Source organism: Glycine soja, chromosome 15, assembly GCF_004193775.1.
Source record: "Glycine soja cultivar W05 chromosome 15, ASM419377v2, whole genome shotgun sequence".
Classification (NCBI taxonomy): Eukaryota; Viridiplantae; Streptophyta; class Magnoliopsida; order Fabales; family Fabaceae; genus Glycine; species Glycine soja.
The window spans coordinates 4,376,402-4,396,160 of NC_041016.1; the positions used below are offsets into that span (position 1 = coordinate 4,376,402).

At 33.8% G+C, this 19,759-nt stretch overlaps 3 protein-coding genes and 1 long non-coding RNA gene across 6 annotated transcripts; all 4 read left to right on the forward strand.

The window, feature by feature from the left end:
- Positions 1-716: 716 nt before the first annotated feature.
- On the forward strand, positions 717-4,585 carry LOC114386368 (ubiquinol-cytochrome-c reductase complex assembly factor 1-like). Of its 2 annotated transcripts, XM_028346369.1 has the most exons (8): positions 717-792; positions 911-1,058; positions 1,150-1,363; positions 2,101-2,267; positions 2,500-2,624; positions 2,819-2,879; positions 3,492-3,540; positions 4,214-4,585. In XM_028346369.1, the coding sequence occupies exons 2-8, from the start codon at positions 912-914 to the stop codon at positions 4,291-4,293; spliced, it is 843 nt and encodes a 280-aa protein (XP_028202170.1). In that variant the 5' UTR covers positions 717-792; position 911; the 3' UTR covers positions 4,294-4,585. The 2 variants fall into 2 exon arrangements, with proteins under 2 accessions (XP_028202170.1, XP_028202169.1); XM_028346368.1 differs by having other exon boundaries at positions 772-1,058; positions 4,214-4,583.
- Positions 4,586-6,590: 2,005 nt separating this feature from the next.
- On the forward strand, positions 6,591-9,527 carry LOC114388560 (pentatricopeptide repeat-containing protein At5g09450, mitochondrial-like). Of its 2 annotated transcripts, none has more exons than XM_028349104.1 (3): positions 6,591-6,728; positions 6,918-7,188; positions 8,136-9,527. In XM_028349104.1, the coding sequence occupies exons 1-3, from the start codon at positions 6,694-6,696 to the stop codon at positions 9,027-9,029; spliced, it is 1,200 nt and encodes a 399-aa protein (XP_028204905.1). In that variant the 5' UTR covers positions 6,591-6,693; the 3' UTR covers positions 9,030-9,527. The 2 variants fall into 2 exon arrangements, with proteins under 2 accessions (XP_028204905.1, XP_028204906.1); XM_028349105.1 differs by having other exon boundaries at positions 6,592-6,728; positions 6,933-7,188.
- An 837-nt stretch (positions 9,528-10,364) lies between these two features.
- Positions 10,365-12,182, forward strand: LOC114388561. Its single transcript, XR_003661503.1, has 2 exons — positions 10,365-11,094; positions 11,157-12,182. It is a non-coding gene; the product is annotated as an uncharacterized LOC114388561 (long non-coding RNA).
- Positions 12,183-15,125: 2,943 nt separating this feature from the next.
- Positions 15,126-19,061, forward strand: LOC114388392 (root phototropism protein 3-like). Its single transcript, XM_028348852.1, has 4 exons — positions 15,126-15,724; positions 15,943-16,012; positions 16,146-17,432; positions 18,245-19,061. Exons 1-4 carry the CDS (start codon positions 15,612-15,614, stop codon positions 18,791-18,793), a joined length of 2,019 nt encoding a protein of 672 aa, XP_028204653.1. The 5' UTR covers positions 15,126-15,611; the 3' UTR covers positions 18,794-19,061.
- Positions 19,062-19,759: the final 698 nt, after the last annotated feature.

The following is a 19,759-nucleotide window of genomic DNA, read 5'->3' on the forward strand; positions in this document are numbered from 1 at the left end:
GGGCTGGCCTGGGCTGGGCTGGCCTGGCCTGGCCTTTGTTGCATGCTGTCATAGTCCAAACCAACCAAAAACCCCTCTTCCCCACTACAGGCCCAAAATAAGTTAAATGTACATTCATTTTTTGTTTTTTTATAGATATATTAGGTGAGACTTTGTTTTAAGTGTTTTTTATTTTTATTTTGAAAACAAAACAAAAATAAGAGTGCAAATACGTTTACTAAATATTCTCCGAATAAAAACTTTTGTCTCTTATTATTACTGCCAGATAAAACATTAACTTGATCAACATATTCGGACCATCTCCTATTCGTTTTTAATATTGAAATTAAAATGAACTTTTGATGGAAAGAACCATCATTAGTCATAAAATATCTAGATTAAAAATCGGGATGCCTAAATTTTTAACAAAAGAAAACATACCTCATATATACAAAAATTAAGAATTCACAAATTACAAACATTATTTTTGACATTTCTAATTTCTTTTTATTTATCTTCTTATTACATTCACCGATCAAAGTAATTACTTGTTTCTCCTCTCTTAAAAGTGTGTTGCCATCGCTAAGCTAACCATCTGAAATACTTTTCATTTTTCAAGTACCATATGTCAATTTTTTCATAATATTGACACTTGCAAATAAGAAAAACAAAGGGAACTAAATCATAGTTTTTTTTTTTTAAAAAAAAAGGCTTACTTATTACTAACTAACAGGCTAGTGGGTCACGTCCACCTGGTCCATTAAAGTTTGGTTTCTCTTCGCCGCTGGCGTTGGTCCGTGTTGAGACTTGAGAGTAAGGTTTCAAATTGAAATCTCTGTTTTCAATAGTTGTTCCTTAACTTGGGTTGTGTTCTCTAGCTTGCGTGCGTAACATAATCAATTAAGAAGCTGCTATTGTGATTCGAAATCAGAATGTTGCGAAGATGGAGCAAAGCAGTTACTCCAATCTCCAAATTTGGATCGCAGAGTCATTTGAATTTCGTGAAGGACGTCTCGCGCCAAACCTACGCCGGGGTTGCACCCGCGCCAACGATAGAGGACAAACCTCACCGCCCCGTGGTATGCAAACTTTACTTTCCTACGCATAACAAAAAATGGTAAGGAACTAGTCTTGATTCGATGTTGCTAACCGAAAATCTCTACTTTGCAGGTTAACCTAGATAAAATGTTTTGGTCTAAACCCTGTTCGCTGGCCTTGCCCCGTGACTCACCCCTCAGAGTTGAAGAACCTGATTATCAGGGCATCAAGCGTTTAATGCTCAAACTCATGCTGTTTTATAGTAAGCAGAGCAAGTCAATTCGTGGGGCTAATGTTGTGTACCAAAGAATCATTTCTCAAGTTGATAAACCTCCCATTTATGAAGGTCCATTCTGCTCACAGCAATATAAACTATGGCTGTAGCTCAGATGCATTTATGCACTTGTTATGATTGTGTACACACAAAAGGCTTACTTGCGTGCCTATTCTCCTATATGTTTTAAGTTCTTGCTGACTAGTGTTTGGTAGAAGATGAAGACAAGGTTTCCGGGATTTGTGCATGGAACTTTAAAGATAAATTCATCCTCCATGTTTGTTATGGGACTAAACTGTTCACTTCACTTTCCTCTTCTCTTTCTTTAGCTCATGTTTATTTTAGGTTCCCTTGTGAATATATAGAGATTTAAAAGCTATGTTGTCTGAGTGTCTACTTTTGTAGTACTTTGGTTGGTAATGTACTAATGTTACTTCTTCTTTTTGTTCTATATTTTCTTGTGTGGTTTTAGATCACATATTTTCTGATGGAAGAAGTTTTAATAAACGAAAAACTATATTTCTGTGGCCATTTTATGATTGAATTATAAAGATGATAATTCCTCCTGTTGACACTTTTTATCTGCTTTTGAAGTTCCCACCATTTAAGGAAAGGCAGCTAGCTGTTTTATGCTTGATAGGAAAAGTTTCACTTTGTTAATGCCAGTGTGTCCCAGTTATTAGATATACACTTCCACAACTTAATTAGAATCGAGTAATCATGGTATGGGAGGAGTTTGATTTGTATTACTGCTCATCAAACTAGTGTTTGATCTTGTAGCATTCTAAACTTCTTCCTTCTGCTTGCAGTGTTTAACTTGGAGAAAACATTCAAAACAACATTCTCTTTACTTGTGCTTCATATGTGGTTCTGTTTGCGTCGCTTGAAGCAAGAGGGAAAGGAGGGTGTTGAATTTGGCCAGTACCTTTATGAGATTTACAATCACGATGTGGAGCTAAGAGTGTCCAAAGCTGGAGTAAGTAGTCATTTATAAGTAGATATATTTTCACCAACAATGTACATTGTGGAAATTTTCCATAATATTTCCTTTTAGAAACAATTTAATAATTATCTATTTTGACATCATTATCCATTAAAAGTTAACTGGAAATATTTTACCATAAACTCCTTCTTTTCAATTTTTCCAAACTAGTTTGGGGACTGACCTCTACATTGGTGAATTATAATAATTCAATTTGAAATGGCAGGTTAACCTACTACTGACTAAGTGGATGAAAGAGCTTGAGAAGATTTTTTATGGGAACATTGTTGCTTATGATACTGCCATACTTCTGGAAGCTAAACCGGGTGATTTTTCTAATGTTATATGGAGGTAGGTACTTATCTGAACTTAATCCTGCACCTGTTGAAAGTAGGAAACTTTAGATCAATTCTTTCTCCGTTTCTCTCAGTTTTGGATATTGAATCAGTGAAGACTCAGTCCTCCCACCTAGTAGTCTAGTACATACTTCCTTTATATCCGTAGTTTATCCTCATCTGTTTTTCTTTTCGTTTTTGGAGTTTCAGGAATATATTCTCTGAAGATGGTTCTTCAACACCAGATGCTGCTGCATCTCAATCAGTGCAGGTATGTCTATATGATGTAACTTTTTTCATTATATCCGTGGAAAACATATTGTGTGATTTTTCTATTGTAGACTTTTGGGATGGGACTATTCCCTGGTAATTCATGCTAAGCCAAAATACTCAGGGGCCACTGGTAAATCAAGTGATAGAACTATTCATATTAAGTTGTTAACCATTCACCATTGAAGTTACTTCGTAACCTGCTGTCATTCACCAGTTGCCTCCACCCTGGGTTAATATTTTGGCATGACTTGACTTTTCTAAATTTCATCCTTTTATAGTTGATCAATTTTTTTGACATATTACCATTATACTGGAGTTTTTTTGCCAAACTAGGGGAGGATAGTGATCACCTTTAATGAAGTAGATACAACTGAGTGAGGGGCTTTCTATCCCGAATTTGTATTGATCACCAATTTACAACTTTGTCTAGAATTGTTTCCAATGAGGATAGTTATCGTCATTGTTTTTTCTTTGTTTCCTTTGCTTTGCCTTTCACATTTTAATTAAATGCCCAATGCTTTAAGTTGTTTCCACAATGCTTCCTTATTTTTCTCATTTATATTTAGTACACACACATAACACATTCATATTGAACTAATATTTTGTATAGGCGATGGCCAGATATGCTCGCCGGGAAGTAAGTTGTATGACCTTAACAGGTAAACTCTGTCTTTGTACTTTTCTGAAAGAACTGTTTATATATGTATTACATTATTGATCATGAAGTGGATGAGAAACAATGGGCCAATGCCTGCTGCTTTATCCTTGGTGGTCAAGTGAGCTGGTGAGCTCCCTATCACACTACCAGCGTCTCATTTGAAAACTTTCCCTGAAAAAGGGTTTTGAGGCCATAGATAGTAGGAAAGTATTATATGCCAGGAACTCAGCTTTAATTCCTATAGAATATTTTTATCATTTTGTCTAGTTTCATACAGGTTTTTTTGAGTTTTTTTGTAGTTGATAGCCATATGCCACTTATCTCTATATTTCTGAACTTCCTGCTATACTATTATCTCACGGACTGCAATATTTCTTTTAAGTAGATCATTTTCAACATGTACCGTTATTTCCTTCGTGTCTCTGATTATCTAGTTTGAAAACATAGAATTTTCACCAATTCATAAATATTTACATAATGCTCTCTGCATTTCACTTCTGACTTCCCAAAGAAACGTGAAAAGTTATCTTGAACTCTCGGATAATCCATGCATGTTAGTTGTTTAACTCTAGAATACATGAAACTTTGAAAGATATGTTGATGATGGAATTCTAGCAGATCTTATGGAAATATTATTATTATTTTTTTAATTCTGAGTTTTATTGAATTGGCAGATAAAGAAGCACTATTTTCAGGGAATTTTATGTTCACCTCTTTGAAGCATGAGAACACAAACGGAAAGGGGCCTCAATGATAAAGTGGCGATTTCTAAATTTGTGATTTAGTGAATTGAAAATACACGCTGTTCTTATTTTATTTTATTTTATTTATTTATTTATAAAAAAATGTTGAATAATTATGACAAAAAGCTCATGTCCTTCTCTGTAAGGCTTTATACATGATTAGCTTGGGGCCTAGAAACTAGAATTCTCATATTCTTGCCCTGTAAGACGAGAATAGAAAAAGGGCAGAAGTGATTGAAAAGTGTTGTTCTTTCTTATTTTTGGCCTTATGTTCATCTTTACTGCGCTTTAACGGCTTCAATTGTTTGCCTGTGTTATGCGAGACATTACAATACAATACAAATATCGTACTACTATTAACCGGTGTTTTTTGGCGCTTGCCTTGAAAACAAAATTTTTAAGGCAATAAATGACTTTTACATCAATTCTGTTTCTGATTAGCTCAAATGATCATCAAAATGTTGAGCAATTTGCGGTTTATTGTTAACTTGGATGGGTGTGGTTTTAGTCTTTAAGCAATACAGACTTGGGACATTCTATAGTAGATTGTTGAGATTATCCATTACCTGCTGTTTATGTAAAAGATTCAAAGTTGCCACTGGGAAATTACACAACCGCTTGATGCACTCACTCCTCGTGCCTGATTAAAGCTTTTGAATATGTACTAGAATTCCATCACGATAGTTTCTGTAAGTATCTTCACACCCAATAAGGTGTTCCTGAGTACGATAGTAATCCACAATGGGTGGCTTTTGTCGCTTGTGCATTCAGGTTACGGTCCTTATAACGTGACAAAAAAACCTTATAACTATATTATTGGACTTGTCGAGTTTCCTAACACGTTACACCATGCAAGTGGCCGGACTACCAAGAGTGTGTTTTATTTCAAAGGTTTTGTATAGTGTTTTTAGGGTTCTCAAAAGGGGGTCATTGAGTTGGTTCGATTAGCCAAGTGTGAGTTATGTAGGGTTTGTTAAAAACTTAATTTAAGTTTGAACTTATTTTAGTCTGATCCAGTTCAGCCTGAATTTTTACTAGTCCGACTTGCCATGGGCTGGGCTAACCTGTTAATTTGATTTATTTTTATTATTTAGTTTTTATAATTATTATAATCACAAATGATAAATCTAACCGTACATGTGTTGTTTAATCATTAATCTCCATTTTAAAGTTAATATTTTATGTATATTAACTTCTTTAAAAAAAATAAAAAATTCTATCGTTTGTTTATTGTTACAATTGGTGCACTCTATTTTTTTACTATTGTATATTTATCTTTTGTTATTTTATATTACAAACGATAACCGATTATATTTGATGCTATTAAAATATAATTTATTTATTTTTATATGTTTTTTAATTTTAGTTTATAGTAACTAAAAAATATTTTATTAATTTGTTATATAAAAATTATTTTGATAATTTAATATTTTATATATATATATATATATATATATATATATATATATATATATATATATATATATATATATATATATATTAAAATGAGTAGCTCGTGGCCGAACTTGTTTGGCAGATGGCCTAAAATATTAAAATCTATTTTTTTAAAATTATGCATGAACAACGTTCATGTTTACTATTCTTAAGAATGTTACTAGTATTCTTTAAAATATAATTTTTTTTGGCATATGCTGTAATAATATACCGTAAAATAGATGTCACCTGAGGTAAAAGAATTCTTAAAACTTAAAAATCAACCAAATGAGTAGATAATATAGATTGTACTATTATATTAAGCATGTGGGTTAAAATAAAATCAGGGTTCAAGACATAATAACATATACATTTAAGAAATTCGTATATGGGTTAATTTATATTAAAGAAATATTTCTTTTATAGTTTTATATTTTTGCACAAAATGTAATTGGTTTCATAATTAGTATTTAACCAAATACTTACTAAATGATTGAATACTTATATCAAAATCAAATCCCTCATTTTTATTTATAAACAAATACTGATATCATTCTTCTAATACTTGGGATATTAATTTAGTAATTTATAATATAAAGCAATCATCAAGTCAAAGCTAAATTAACAATCATCATGTTATGTTATTACAGTATAAGACATTGAAGGTCTAATGATTCGTGTTCATTTTAAACTCAATTAATATCAGAAATCTATAAGCAACAGTTAAATGTAATGTATATATTATAAAAGGAATTTGAATTTTAGTTTTTTTTTAAAAATAATGACAATAATTTTTTCTTAAATAAATTGGAGACATTATTTCTGATACACAATTTTTATTTTATTTTTTGTTGAAGTTCTGATACACAATGTTAACCTGTTAATTGTTGTGGTTTAAGCTTAGTGTATGAAATGACCCAGTACTCAGAAGGTGAAGGGAGTAAGTGAGAACTGAGAACTTCTAAGAAACGCCGCCAATGGCGCATCGCTCACTCTTCCTCTCTCTCAGACGGTAAGCTCACTTTCATATTCTCTGTTTGGTTGCCGAGAAAAATACAACACAAAATTGCAATTTTGATGATTCTGCATCTCAATTGAGCTTTCAAACCCCCACAATCGGATCATAACCAAGTTCCATACTTTCTCGGCAACCAAACTTATTTGAATTTTTGGGTATCGGTAGTTGATCTCAAAATTGCAGCTTCTCATCATGCAGAAATAGCGGTTTAGCTTGTGTCCTGAACAGAACAAGATTCGTGTCTTCGGGTGCTGTGAGCAGTGATTTGGTGGAAGAGAGTGTGGAAGGTGATGATGACCTAAGGAGCAGAATCTTCAGGCTTAGGCTCCCCAAGCGAAGCGCCACCAACGTTCTTCAGAAATGGGTCCTCCAAGGGAATCCTATTACGCTCTCTCAGCTTCGGGATATATCCAAAGAGCTTCGAAGATCTCAACGTTACAAACACGCTTTGGAGGTTTCACCCTTTCCATTAGAGTATAATAACACAGGATTGTAGTTTAACAACTTTTTAGCTCCACGAGTTCTGCAAAGTTTATTATAGTTCTGTGATGGTGAATTAGGGATAATTTTCACAAATGGCTAAGATCAGGTAGAAGAACAAAAATATCTGTAGAAGGCCACCCAGCAGATTATGCAAATGCAAGCTTTTAGATCTTTTTCTGTTTTAACAAATTAGAGCATGTTACTGAATTTCCACGAGTGGTTATTATCATGATTAAGAGTAAATTATACTGACATCGCCGTGGGTTTTTCGAAATTCACACTGATACCCTCTTCTTTTTTCGGGCAATAACCCCTCTTAATTGTTTGAAATACATTACCTTGATATCCCTGTTACTCCAGAAAACACATTAACTTTGTACTCATGTAAAGGGTTTTTTTTTTGTAAAGTTAAAACTTAAAAAGGAAAAAGTTTCGTGTGACTTTCGAAGAAGTCACAAGGGATGTGAGCAAAATTTGCTCTATATTATTAATAGTTTTTGTAAGGTTCAGAAGAAGAAAGAAAGATCTTAAGGTAGTTCGGTTTGCTTATTTCTGTAGTGCCTATAACTGTTGGAATGAGGGTCCTTTGATGTTTTCAATACTGAGTTAGGCCTTTGGGAAATTAGGCCATCTCAACACTATAGAAGTTTCGTGAAGTTAATATATTTGAATAATGTTATTCGGATGTTTGAATATATTCTGCATGGTTTTATATATATTAGTTTTTGCCTCCAACAAACTACAAATCTCTATCAATTCGGAATACTTCCATTGGCTCCTCGGTTATATCACAGTTTTGTTTATTTTCTAGTGATAAGGTTGCATCCAACTTGGACCACTTTATTATGATTTATGAATACTGCTCTCTTTTTCTGTTGGATCTATAGCTTTGCAATTTGTGACTATTGATAATTGCAGATATCAGAGTGGATGGTTAGCAATGAGGAATATGAGTTATCAGACTCTGATTATGCAGTCCGCATAGATTTGATGACCCAAGTTTTTGGCATTGATGCTGCAGAGCGCTACTTTGAGGGTCTACCTCTTGCTACAAAGACTACTGAAACATACACAGCACTCCTCCATTCTTACGCAGGAGCAAAATTGACTGAAAAGGCTGAGGAACTTTATCAAAGGATAAAGGATTCAAACCTTTCCTTTGATGCTCTTACTTACAATGAAATGATGACTCTTTACATGTCAGTGGGGCAGTTTGAAAAGGTCCCTATAGTTGTTGAAGAACTGAAACAACAAAAGGTTTCCCCTGATATCTTTACTTACAATCTATGGATAAGTTCCTGTGCCGCTATTCTTAATATCGATGAAGTTAGGAGGATTCTTGATGAAATGAGTCACGGTGCTGGTTCTAATGAAAGTTGGATCAGATATTTGAACCTGGCCAATATATATATTAGTGTAGCTCATCTTGATAATGCAAGTTCCAACACACTTGTTGAGACTGAGAAAAGGATCACCCAAAGGCAATGGATAACTTATGACTTCTTAATCATTCTTTATGGTGGGTTGGGAAGTAAGGATAAACTTGATCAGATATGGAATTCCTTGGGAATGACCAAACAGAAAATGATTAGCAGGAATTACATGTGCATCATTTCTTCCTATCTGATGCTTGGTCTTACGAAAGAAGTGGGTGAAGTTATTGATCAATGGAAGCAATCAACGACCACGGATTTTGATATGCTTGCCTGTAAAAAGATTTTGGTTGCTTTTAGGGACATTGGCTTAGCTGAAATAGCCAACAACTTGAATGTGATTCTCATTGAGAAGAACCTCAGTCTTGGAAGTGATTAACTAGGAGTTCTCTGAGCATGAATGTAATATAGAATATATATAGATTTGAGATCAATTTTGCAACTTCGGAAGGGAAAATATATTTCATTTGAAATTTGTTAATCCATCCCGAATGAATAAATATGCTGTGTGAATGGAAGTCTTGCAATGCTCTTGTGGATGTACAAGATTTCATTGCTTCTAACTTTTTCATTTTTATGGTGCCCTTGGTACAGCGGTAAAGTTGTGTCTTGATGACTTGTTCGTCATGGGTTCGAATCCGGAAACAGCCTCTTTGCATATGCAAGGGTAAGACTGCGTACAACATCCCTCCCCCATACCTTCGCATAGCGAAGAGCCTCTGTGCAATGGGGTACGGAGTTTTTTATGGTGCCCTTGTCTAGCAGCATCTTTGATGTCGTGAGAACCTTTAATTATTCCCATTTTCTGATTTTGTAGTCGTAACTGCTGTGATTTTCATATTTATTTCTATGAATTTGGATGTGTTTTGCATTTTCATTCTTCAAGAACTACTGCGGTCGCTAAATATAATATAATATTTTTTTCCAGTTATTTTAATATTTATAAAACCTACTTTATTGTATAAAGTTATAAAACCTGCTGATGGGTATGCCAAATATAAAGGTGTTGGTGCATGTGTAGTTGCCTTCAACGTTGGTGGTCTTAGTATTCTGAACGCCATTGCGGGTACTTACAGTGAGGATCTTCCAATCATTTGCATTGTTGGGGGACCCAATTCCAATGATTATAGCAGCAACAAGATTCTCCATCACTCCATTGGCTTACCAGATTTTACCCTAGAGCTCCTTTGCTTTCAGCCTATAACTTGTCATTAGGTAACCTCTTGCTTGCCAAAAGACTATCTCCATCACTCATTTTATATCTTTTTCAAATTTTAATCTACCATGCATATTTTATCTTTTCTTTTCAATTCATTTTTTTTTCAAATATCAATAGTTAAAATAATTTTTATATACAAATGATATTATAAATTTAAAATATACTTATTTATTATAAATTTTAATTAAATAAAAGTAAATATTTATCCTATGTAATGTAAAAACTGAAATACTATTTTATAATTTATTTGATGGATGTATATATTTGTTTGTTGAAAACAAAAGTATTTATTAAATAAAGTTATTTTACTTATTTATAAAATGAACGGATTGACACTGCCATTGCAATTGCTTTGAGAGAAAGCAAGCCTGTCTATATCAGTATAGCCTGTAACTTGTTTGGCATCCCTCACCATTCCTTCATTGATCAGCCTCTCCCATTTTACTTGATTCCCAAGTAATTAATTAACTAGTATCTAATTTTCTTATCAAATTAATTAACTCATACTCATACATGTCAATACTAATTTTTATATAAAAACAAAATCCCAATCCTGATTTCTTGGACAGGTTAACTAATAAAAGGTGTTTGGAAATTGCTGCGGAAATAACATCAGAGTTTTTAAATAAGGCAGTGAAACGAGTGATGGTAGGTGGGCAAAGGTTGCGGATGGCAAAGGCAAGTAAGTGATGCTTTCATGGAGATGGTAGATGCCTCAGGTTATCCCTTTGCAATGTTGGCTTCAGCAAAAGGGATGGTGGAAGAACACCACCCCAACTTCATCGGCACTTACTGGGGACCAGCAAGCACTCCCTTTTGTGCAGAAATTGTGGAATCTTCTGATGCTTACCTTTTTGCTGGTCCAATATCCAATGATATTATCTCTTTAGGGAACTCGCTGCCCCTAAAAAAGGAGAGCTCAATTGTTGTGCTGCCTGATCGGGTAATGATTGGAAATGGACCTACCATTGGGTGTGTTTCAATGAAGAACTTCTTTGAAGCACTTACAAAACGCCTTAAACGCAACACAACTGCTTTTGACAACTACCAAAGAATACACGTCCCAGATGGGCTTCCCATTCACCCTAATCCAAATGAGGTGTCAAGGGTCAATGTTTTATTCAGACACATACCAGAACATGTTGTCCCGTGACACCACTGTGATTGCTGAAACAGGAGACACATGGTTTACATGCCAGAAGTTGAAACTACCACATGGCTGCGGGTAATTAGTGATTTGTAGATTAAGTAAAGAATTTAACAGTGAAACTAATATTGGGTTTACAGGTATGAGTGTCAGATGCAGTACGGATCAATAGGTTGGTCAGTTGGTGCAACTCTTGGTTATGCGCAGGCTGCTCCCCATAAGAGAGTCATTGCTTCCAGGTCATTCAATTTCACTGCTTGCATTTATCATATTTAATTATGTCACAAAATTGATTAATTATTGGAGAATATAATTAAGGACCTTAGACATTGGTATTGTTAGATTTCATTTAAGTTTACTAGTAGATATATAATTTGCACTCTAGAAATTTAGGCAGGAAATGTGGACTTTCAAACACATATCAAGTATAACTATTTACTTTGGTCCTTGGAAACTGATGAATAACCAATTCATTAGTTGGATACCAAATTACCAAAAATTGTTAATATATAGTAAGTGATTAAAATTAATGGCATCATCTAGCAGATGACAGTACAGGAAGTGTCAACAATGTTACGGTGTGGGCAGAATGGCATTGTCTTTCTAATTAACAATGGTGGATACACTACAGAGGTAGAAATCCATGATGGACTTTACAATGTCATAAAAAACTGGGACTATGCTGGACTTGTGGAAAGAATAGATAATGGTGAAGGCAAATGCTGGACTGCCAAGGTCAGACAATCTTAAAACACTTGGAATTCAGAAACTTGTACAAAATTCTAGCTCAACAGAAATTAGACTTCAATCTGCTAGATGATGCCCAACATGCAATGAGACTAGTTTCTGATTAAAATTCTGCATTGCTTTGCTTCTAATTTTGTCGTTTACTTGACCTTGCATTCGGCTAGAATCCACAATTGGAAGTGGTCGTACGTGGCCCAATAAGAAATGGGCTTCATTGTCCAGACGTAGCCCAACATGCAATGAGACTAGTTCAAAGATGTGGTGAAGCCGCATCTGATTTTGGGCCTTTCAGGAACCCATCCCAAAATAGCTAACATCTTTATTCGGTTGCTTTGGTGCAATAATTCTGTATTCTCGGATGTACTGCTATGCTTATTTGGTGACCGTTTGTCACAATCGGCAATATTTCCTTCCTTTCATTTTATTTTGTTTGGTGTCAAATATTTATTAGTTTTATTAATTAATGACCGGTCTTTGCGGAAAAAATTGGCTACCTTTGATTGATTCTTCTTTTTTAATAATATTTTTTTCAGACTCAAATTTAAGATCTTATTAATATCTTAATTCAATTTCATTGACATGTTATAATTTTCCTTCATTTTTATTTTATATTTTAAGATTTGCTACAGGAATTAAGAAATGCATAATTAATATTTTAGATTTCATAAAATATTACTACGCAATTAAAATCAGATGGTAGTTTAACCGTGAACCAACATTAATTTATTCAATTTAAAAAACATGAGGATCAAAATGTACAATTTATTTTTGAGATTAAAATTACATAATTATAAAATTATAAGACCAAAGATGAATTTAAGCAAAGAAATTAAGAGAGAGAGAGAGAGAGAATTTGAAATGAGCTTGGGCTCAAAATCAAGCAATAATTAATGGGTGAACTGAGACAGTCCATGCATTGCACTGGTAATGGAATGATTGCTACTACCAATTCATAAATACTTAGATTGCCCAAATATAATGAACATGATGCGAGAAAAATAAATGACACGACACAAACATGAATGCATTAAATTTTAAAAATTATAATATACACTTGCAATATATTATAACATTTGTATTTAATATTATAACAAAAAAATAACATTTGTATTTGTTTAATTGTATTTATGATGATAAAATAAAAAAGGTAAAAAATATCCAAAAAAACATATAATTTGCAGCTCCCAGTTAAGGGTCAAAACAACAGCCAATAGGCAAACCATGTGGGCGAAAAGAGTTGGAGCCTACGCGGCACTAGTCTCACCATGCAATCCACAAACACTTTCTCTTTCAAGTATTTTCACAGGCTTATAAGTTATAAATCAGGAACACCAACCAAAAAGAAATTATCACGAATCTACAGCATCCATGATTCATCGTGTACATATAATGGCAAAGCATATCTAATTAAGTGGGGAAGTTTTCAATATGGGTTGGCCCAACAAAATCAGATGTGACTTCAAGAATGACATCTATATCTGAATTGGTCGCATTTGTTTTTTGCCTCATCTATTTTCTAGTGTCCTACAGTTTTATTTTGTGACCAAAATATAAAATAAAAATAGTGAAAAGAAATCAGTACAAATAATTAGTTAAATTATTATCAGCTAACTCATCTATTCTTGAGTTCAAAAGTTAATAATTTTGAGACAATTTATACATTCATGTTGCCTTTAAATAAAATACGTACAATCTTTCATCATTTTAATTGAGTAATTCAATAAGAATTTTCACGTTGCATGTTACTTAACCAACCATGCTAATAGAGAATCTTGTGCGTGAAATTGATTAAAAACAATTCTGCAAAAAAGGGACAAACTTAAAAATACCAAGCTATAGTATATATATATATATATATATATATAAAGAATATGTTATTTTATTCAAAATTTTCAAATTTCTTTTATCATATCATTCATTTTATCTCACTTTCTCTATTTCTTTCTTTTTTTAAAAAAAAAATTGTTATGTGAATAATATTATCCAAAACTGAAACCATGCATTTTGGGATACTATTTCGTGGTGACAATTAGGTAAAGTACATCCAAAAGAGACAAACATGACACTACTCTGCGTCTCTGCCCACGTTGAAACTCCAAAAATTTAGTACGAAACACACCCAAAAATTTAGTTTCATATAACAAACCATAAGCAATGCACTGTCTAATGATTTCATATGCTTCTTTTTCGGAAAGATAATATTCGAGTCTAGTGATATAACAAAAATATGTTCTTGTATGTGTTTTTTCTGTTGACATGTCATATATTTAGGGTTCGTTATCTTTAGCATTGAGAAAATCTACTCCCATAATATATGTTTATTAAAAAATTACAATTAAGAAAGAAACACACAAAAAAGATAGAAATGATATACTCCTAATATAAAATTGAGTCTTTTCTTTGGATTATTTTCCTTCTCTCAATTGATTCACTTTTTATATTTTCTCTTTTCCATTGTTATGCAGTGATATTCACACACAATAATATATGAGCGATTGATGTTTTAAGATTTTCGAAAATTTTCATTAAATTATATTTTATTTTAAATTATAACAATTATTATTATTTTTAAATTTGATTTAAGTTATATTATTTATTATTTTGAGTATGTTATCATCTTCAAATTCAAACAGAATCTTATTTTATTATTGTTATAATTATACTATTTTCTTCAATTTCAAATCAAATTAAATGTTGTTTTTATATTTTTTATATTAATTTGATTTGTTGAAAAAAATATCATAAAGTGGTTTTAATTTATATAATCAAATCAAATAACATATATAAAAATATCTCCCTAGACATTTGCTGAAGTTAAAATGCTATTAAGATACAATGGGATGAAACTTTTGCTTTTTCTCATACACGTACAAGTGTACGTAACAACTGCTACAAGACAGGATTACAGAGAAGAGAAACTTGCAACATAAAAAGTTAGTAGTAATTTACAAAAGCCGTAACTTCTACAAACAGTTTGTGAAATCCACATGGATTCACAAGTACTGCACTTATCTTACCCCAATCATTCATTTGCAATTCCCAAATATACCAAACAGACAGTTATTACAAAGTTCAAAGATCGTGTAAACGCCAATTTTAGTACATGTTGGTATCACTAGGACAAAACATATCCCACAAATCATAGTCATTTTGCCTTCCATTCACCGCCACTTGTTTTTCCTCTTTCACTTTTATTTTTTAAAAATATATTCTCATTTATAGGGAGAAAAAATAAAGGAAAAGATTTGCTTATGCTAACTAAGAGGCTTTCTCTTTTTTACTTTGGCTCTGATTAAACATAGAAAAGCCAAATGGTGGGATCATCAGTTGGCCATATCGTAAAACACCAAATTCTGTAACTGGAGCAATTTTCATGGTCAAAGGAATGATGTATGGTTGTATCAAATTTCAGTATCTTAAAATAATAAGAAACTGAGCTGAAAAGGAATAGACATGTATGGCCAGTGGTCACACTGGTGGTGAGGCATAAAGAAACTGAAACTGGCTGTTTTTGAGCATTGACTCAGAGAATACCAAAAATCCAAAGCTGGAACAAACAGAAACTTTGGTGATCATTCACAATAAAACTGATTAATGCCCATTTCAGCACAGCCTGTAAGAGGTCCTTGAAATTTTTTTGAGAAGAAACCGACAATTTTAACATGACTAATAATTCCAAGTTTCCAACCATCCCATGTGGCTCCTTACTCCTTTCACTGAATTCTGTGCTTGCCTAGTCACTCTGCTCTTTTTCTCTGCCCCCTCTTTTTTCTTGTTGTTTCTCTCAGTTAAAGGCACTGTCCCAAGAAAAATCTAGAGTGCTGCATTCTGTGAATCTGGTTTTCAGCATGTGGGAATCCGAGAGTGAATCGGCTTCAGCACACAAATATGGGGGTGGACTTCTCACTTCAAGTAACCATGGTGTCAAGACAGAAGGATTTGTGCAAAGAGGCCACTCTTGGTAATGTTAATTAAATTCATAATTAGTACCCTTTGAAGTTGTTACAACCACTAATTGACCGTGAATCGAAATTTTAGTAGACACAGGCAGAAAATGAGATTGGTAGTTCTGCTAATGTTGTTTGCACTAGTAATTTATCCACTTTATGTCTTGAACAAGCTTGATTTATAGTTAAAGAGCATGTGAGCTGCTTAAAATTCTAGTCTCTTTTCATGCAGGTATGTGGCTACTGATATTCCAAGTGACTTCCTTGTTCAAATTGGAGAAGCTAACTTCCACTTGCACAAGGTAGCTATCTGTTTTTCTTTCCTGAGGTTCGAATTTCATGATTTCCTTTGTTTTATGCTAAGAGATCAGAAACTATTCATTTATGCTGTTGAATTTTGTGTTTACTTATCTTCTTCCCCTTTTGCTGTGAAAGTATCCCTTGGTATCTAGAAGTGGAAAGCTGAGTAGAGTCATATATGAATCCCACGACCCAGATTTGAATAAGATAGTTATCGATGATATCCCTGGTGGGGCAGAGGCTTTTGAGCTTGCGGCCAAGTTCTGCTATGGAATTGCTGTTGATTTAACAGCAGGCAACATCTCAGGCCTAAGATGTGCTGCAGAGTACCTTGAAATGACTGAGGACCTAGAAGAAGGGAATCTTATATTCAAGGCAGAAGCATTCCTTAGCTATGTTGTTTTGTCTTCATGGAGAGACTCTATAGTAGTGTTGAAAAGCTGCGAGAAGCTGTCACCGTGGGCAGAAAACCTTCAAATTGTTCGCAGATGCAGCGAGTCCATTGCTTGGAAAGCTTGTGCCAATCCCAAAGGGATAAGGTGGTCCTACACTGGAAGAACAGCAAAAATTTCTAGCCCAAAATGGAATGATATGAAGGACTCAAGCCCAAGTAGGAACCAGCAGGTTCCTCCTGATTGGTGGTTTGAAGATGCCTCAATCCTTAGGATTGATCACTTTGTTCGAGTCATCACTGCCATTAAGGTAAAGGGCATGAGATTTGAATTGGTTGGTGCTTCAATAATGCATTATGCAACTAAGTGGCTACCGGGATTGATTAGTGACACTGCAATCCCTGGTGATGAAGCAAGCAACTGCAGCATGAGTAACAGTAGTAGTAGTGGTGGCAGTAGCTGGAAAGGTGGACTTCATATGGTTGTGACTGGAACAAAAGATGACACTTCAAGTCTTCAAGCTAAAGAGCAAAGGATGATCATTGAGAGCCTTGTCAGCATTATTCCACCTCAGAAGGACAGTGTCTCATGCAGCTTCCTTCTTAGGCTCCTGAGAATGGCAATCATGTTAAAGGTTGCACCTGCACTGGTCACTGAGTTAGAGAAAAGGGTGGGAATGCAATTTGAGCAGGCTACACTGGCTGATCTTTTAATTCCTTCTTATAATAAAGGAGAGACTATGTATGATGTGGATCTTGTTCAGAGGCTGTTAGAGCATTTTATTATTCAGGAACACACTGAAAGTTCAAGTCCAAGCAGACAGTCCTTTTCTGATAAACAGCATATGGGAATGGGATGCATCCTAAATGCCAAGGCAAGAGTGGCAAGGCTTGTTGACAGTTATCTTACAGAGGTGTCCAGAGATAGGAACCTTTCCCTCACCAAGTTTCAGGTACTTGCAGAGGCTTTGCCTGAGTCAGCTAGGACCTGCGATGATGGACTATACAGAGCAATTGATTCCTATCTTAAGGTAATTTCTTAGGAAAATTGAAACAAATTTTTTTATTTAACTCCTTTTTTTGATAATTTTGAATTACCTAGTGTTACACCTCATTATTACTTGAAATTTTGATAAAACATTGTGGTCAAATTTGAAATTAAATAATGGATTTCATTCATGCTACCATAGCATGCTTCTTGTTCTCATCACAATAAAGGAAAAGTTAATTAGTGGCAATACATTTGATCTAGAGAATATTGTTTCCTGATTCTCCCATGAACTAGATTTAGGACATGTGTGCCTATATCACAGATATTGATCACTAAACATAAAACCAATCAATTCCCAAGCAAAATAGTTTTTTTTTTTTTTTACTTTTATTTATACACAGAAGGTTTGTTTTATATTTTTAATGCTATAATTTGTTTTCTAATGATTTTGAATTACCTAGAGTTGCATCTCATGATACTAGGAATTTTGGTAAAACAGGCATGGTGAAATTTGAAATAAAAAATTGGATTTCATGCTAACTTGGCAATTTAGCATGCGGCTTGTTCTAATCACAATAAAGGGAAAAGTTGATTTGAAATCAAATGTATTGCCACTGAAAGATATAAAATCAAGCAACTCCGTGCTTCTTGTTGCACACACAAGGTTGGTTTTATATCTATTGGTTTGGCAAGGATGATAAGAAATAAATAAGAACTTCTGAGAAACTATGTTGATGAGTTCTTGATCAATCACTCATTGTAGAAGGATGAGTAGGAATGTGTAGAAGCTCAGCTTCACTTTTCCAATGGATCTCTACTTCTGAATTTCTTATATGTGTAACAAATTAACAGGCACACCCTACACTTTCTGAGCATGAAAGGAAGCGACTATGCCGTGTAATGGATTGTCAGAAACTGTCCATTGATGCCTGCCTGCATGCTGCTCAAAATGAAAGACTTCCGTTAAGGGTTGTTGTGCAAGTTCTATTCGCGGAACAGGTAAAGATAAGCAATGCACTAGCCAGCAGTTCTGTGAAAGATGTTGAATCTGAGAGTCATGCAATGGTTACAAACCGGAAAACACTTCTCGAAGGGACACCACAATCATTCCAAGAAGGATGGACAGCTGCTAAAAAGGACATCAACACACTAAAGTTTGAGCTTGAGAGTGTGAAAGCCAAGTACATGGAGCTTCAAAATGATATGGCTAGCTTGCAGAAACAATTTGATAAGATGCTAAAGCAGAAGCATACTTCTGCATGGAGCAGTGGGTGGAAGAAACTCAGCAAACTTGGAAGGACAACACATCTAGTAGAAAATCAGGATGATTCTCCTGAGATTCAAGATTCACTTGAACAAAACAGAAAGACTACTAGAAGGTGGAGAAACTCAATATCCTGATTCCTGAAATATGAGAATTCACTATTTCTTTGAAAGTGTTTCTCCTTCCCTCTTATAGCAATTTCTACAAGATTCTAGCTAAATTGTAATTTGTCACCAAAGCTAGTCATATTTTTCAAGTGTGAATTCTACTGGCACTCCAATCACGACTAAATCCTCCTTTTCTTATGCTGTTTTTTCATTAAAAAAAATGTTATGCGTGTATATTTAAAAATCTATAGTTAAGTTTCGTTACGCCGGACAAAATAGACACTTGGATTTCCATTTATACACAATGTTTCCTTTTGTTTCTGATGCACTAAATTATTATAGGCAGAGTGAAGACTAACAGAAAGAAGATTATACCAAACAATAATCAACTGATATTAGACAAATTAAAGTAAACAAGACCATCTAACAATAATCATATGATGCATGATTTCATAAGAGAATTAACAGTTGGCAGCCAGAAAAATAGCTAATGCCAATACTGCTTCAGTTCAGTCTGGTTTCACATGACATTAAGATATATGTTAATTGAGGAAGATAGAAAAGAAGGTGAAAGATTACAAATAAAATGAAAATATAAAGTTAAAGAACATTTTGAATTTCACTTGTAGATGCTTAATAGAGGATACACAGGGCATGGGAATATGATTTTGAACCAGTAAGGAGATTTTTATTTTTCATTTCTATTTTATTATCTCTTATTTTATTTTCATTTATCATCTCTATTTGTTTTCATTCCTAAGTTTTAACTAACAGATTCAATTCAAGGAGTAAAAAGAGAAAATAATAACAAAATGTTTATAGATACATTTTATAGAAAAGAACTTGTCCAGCCAGAAGCAGTGAAATAAAAAGAAAAAAGAAACATGATTAGATATTCCAACATAAATGATGCCATCCTGCATAAAAATAGTGACAGAGTTGTCATGTGACAAGACAAAAGGGTTCCACGAGTCCAAATCGGCAACAAGTAAATCT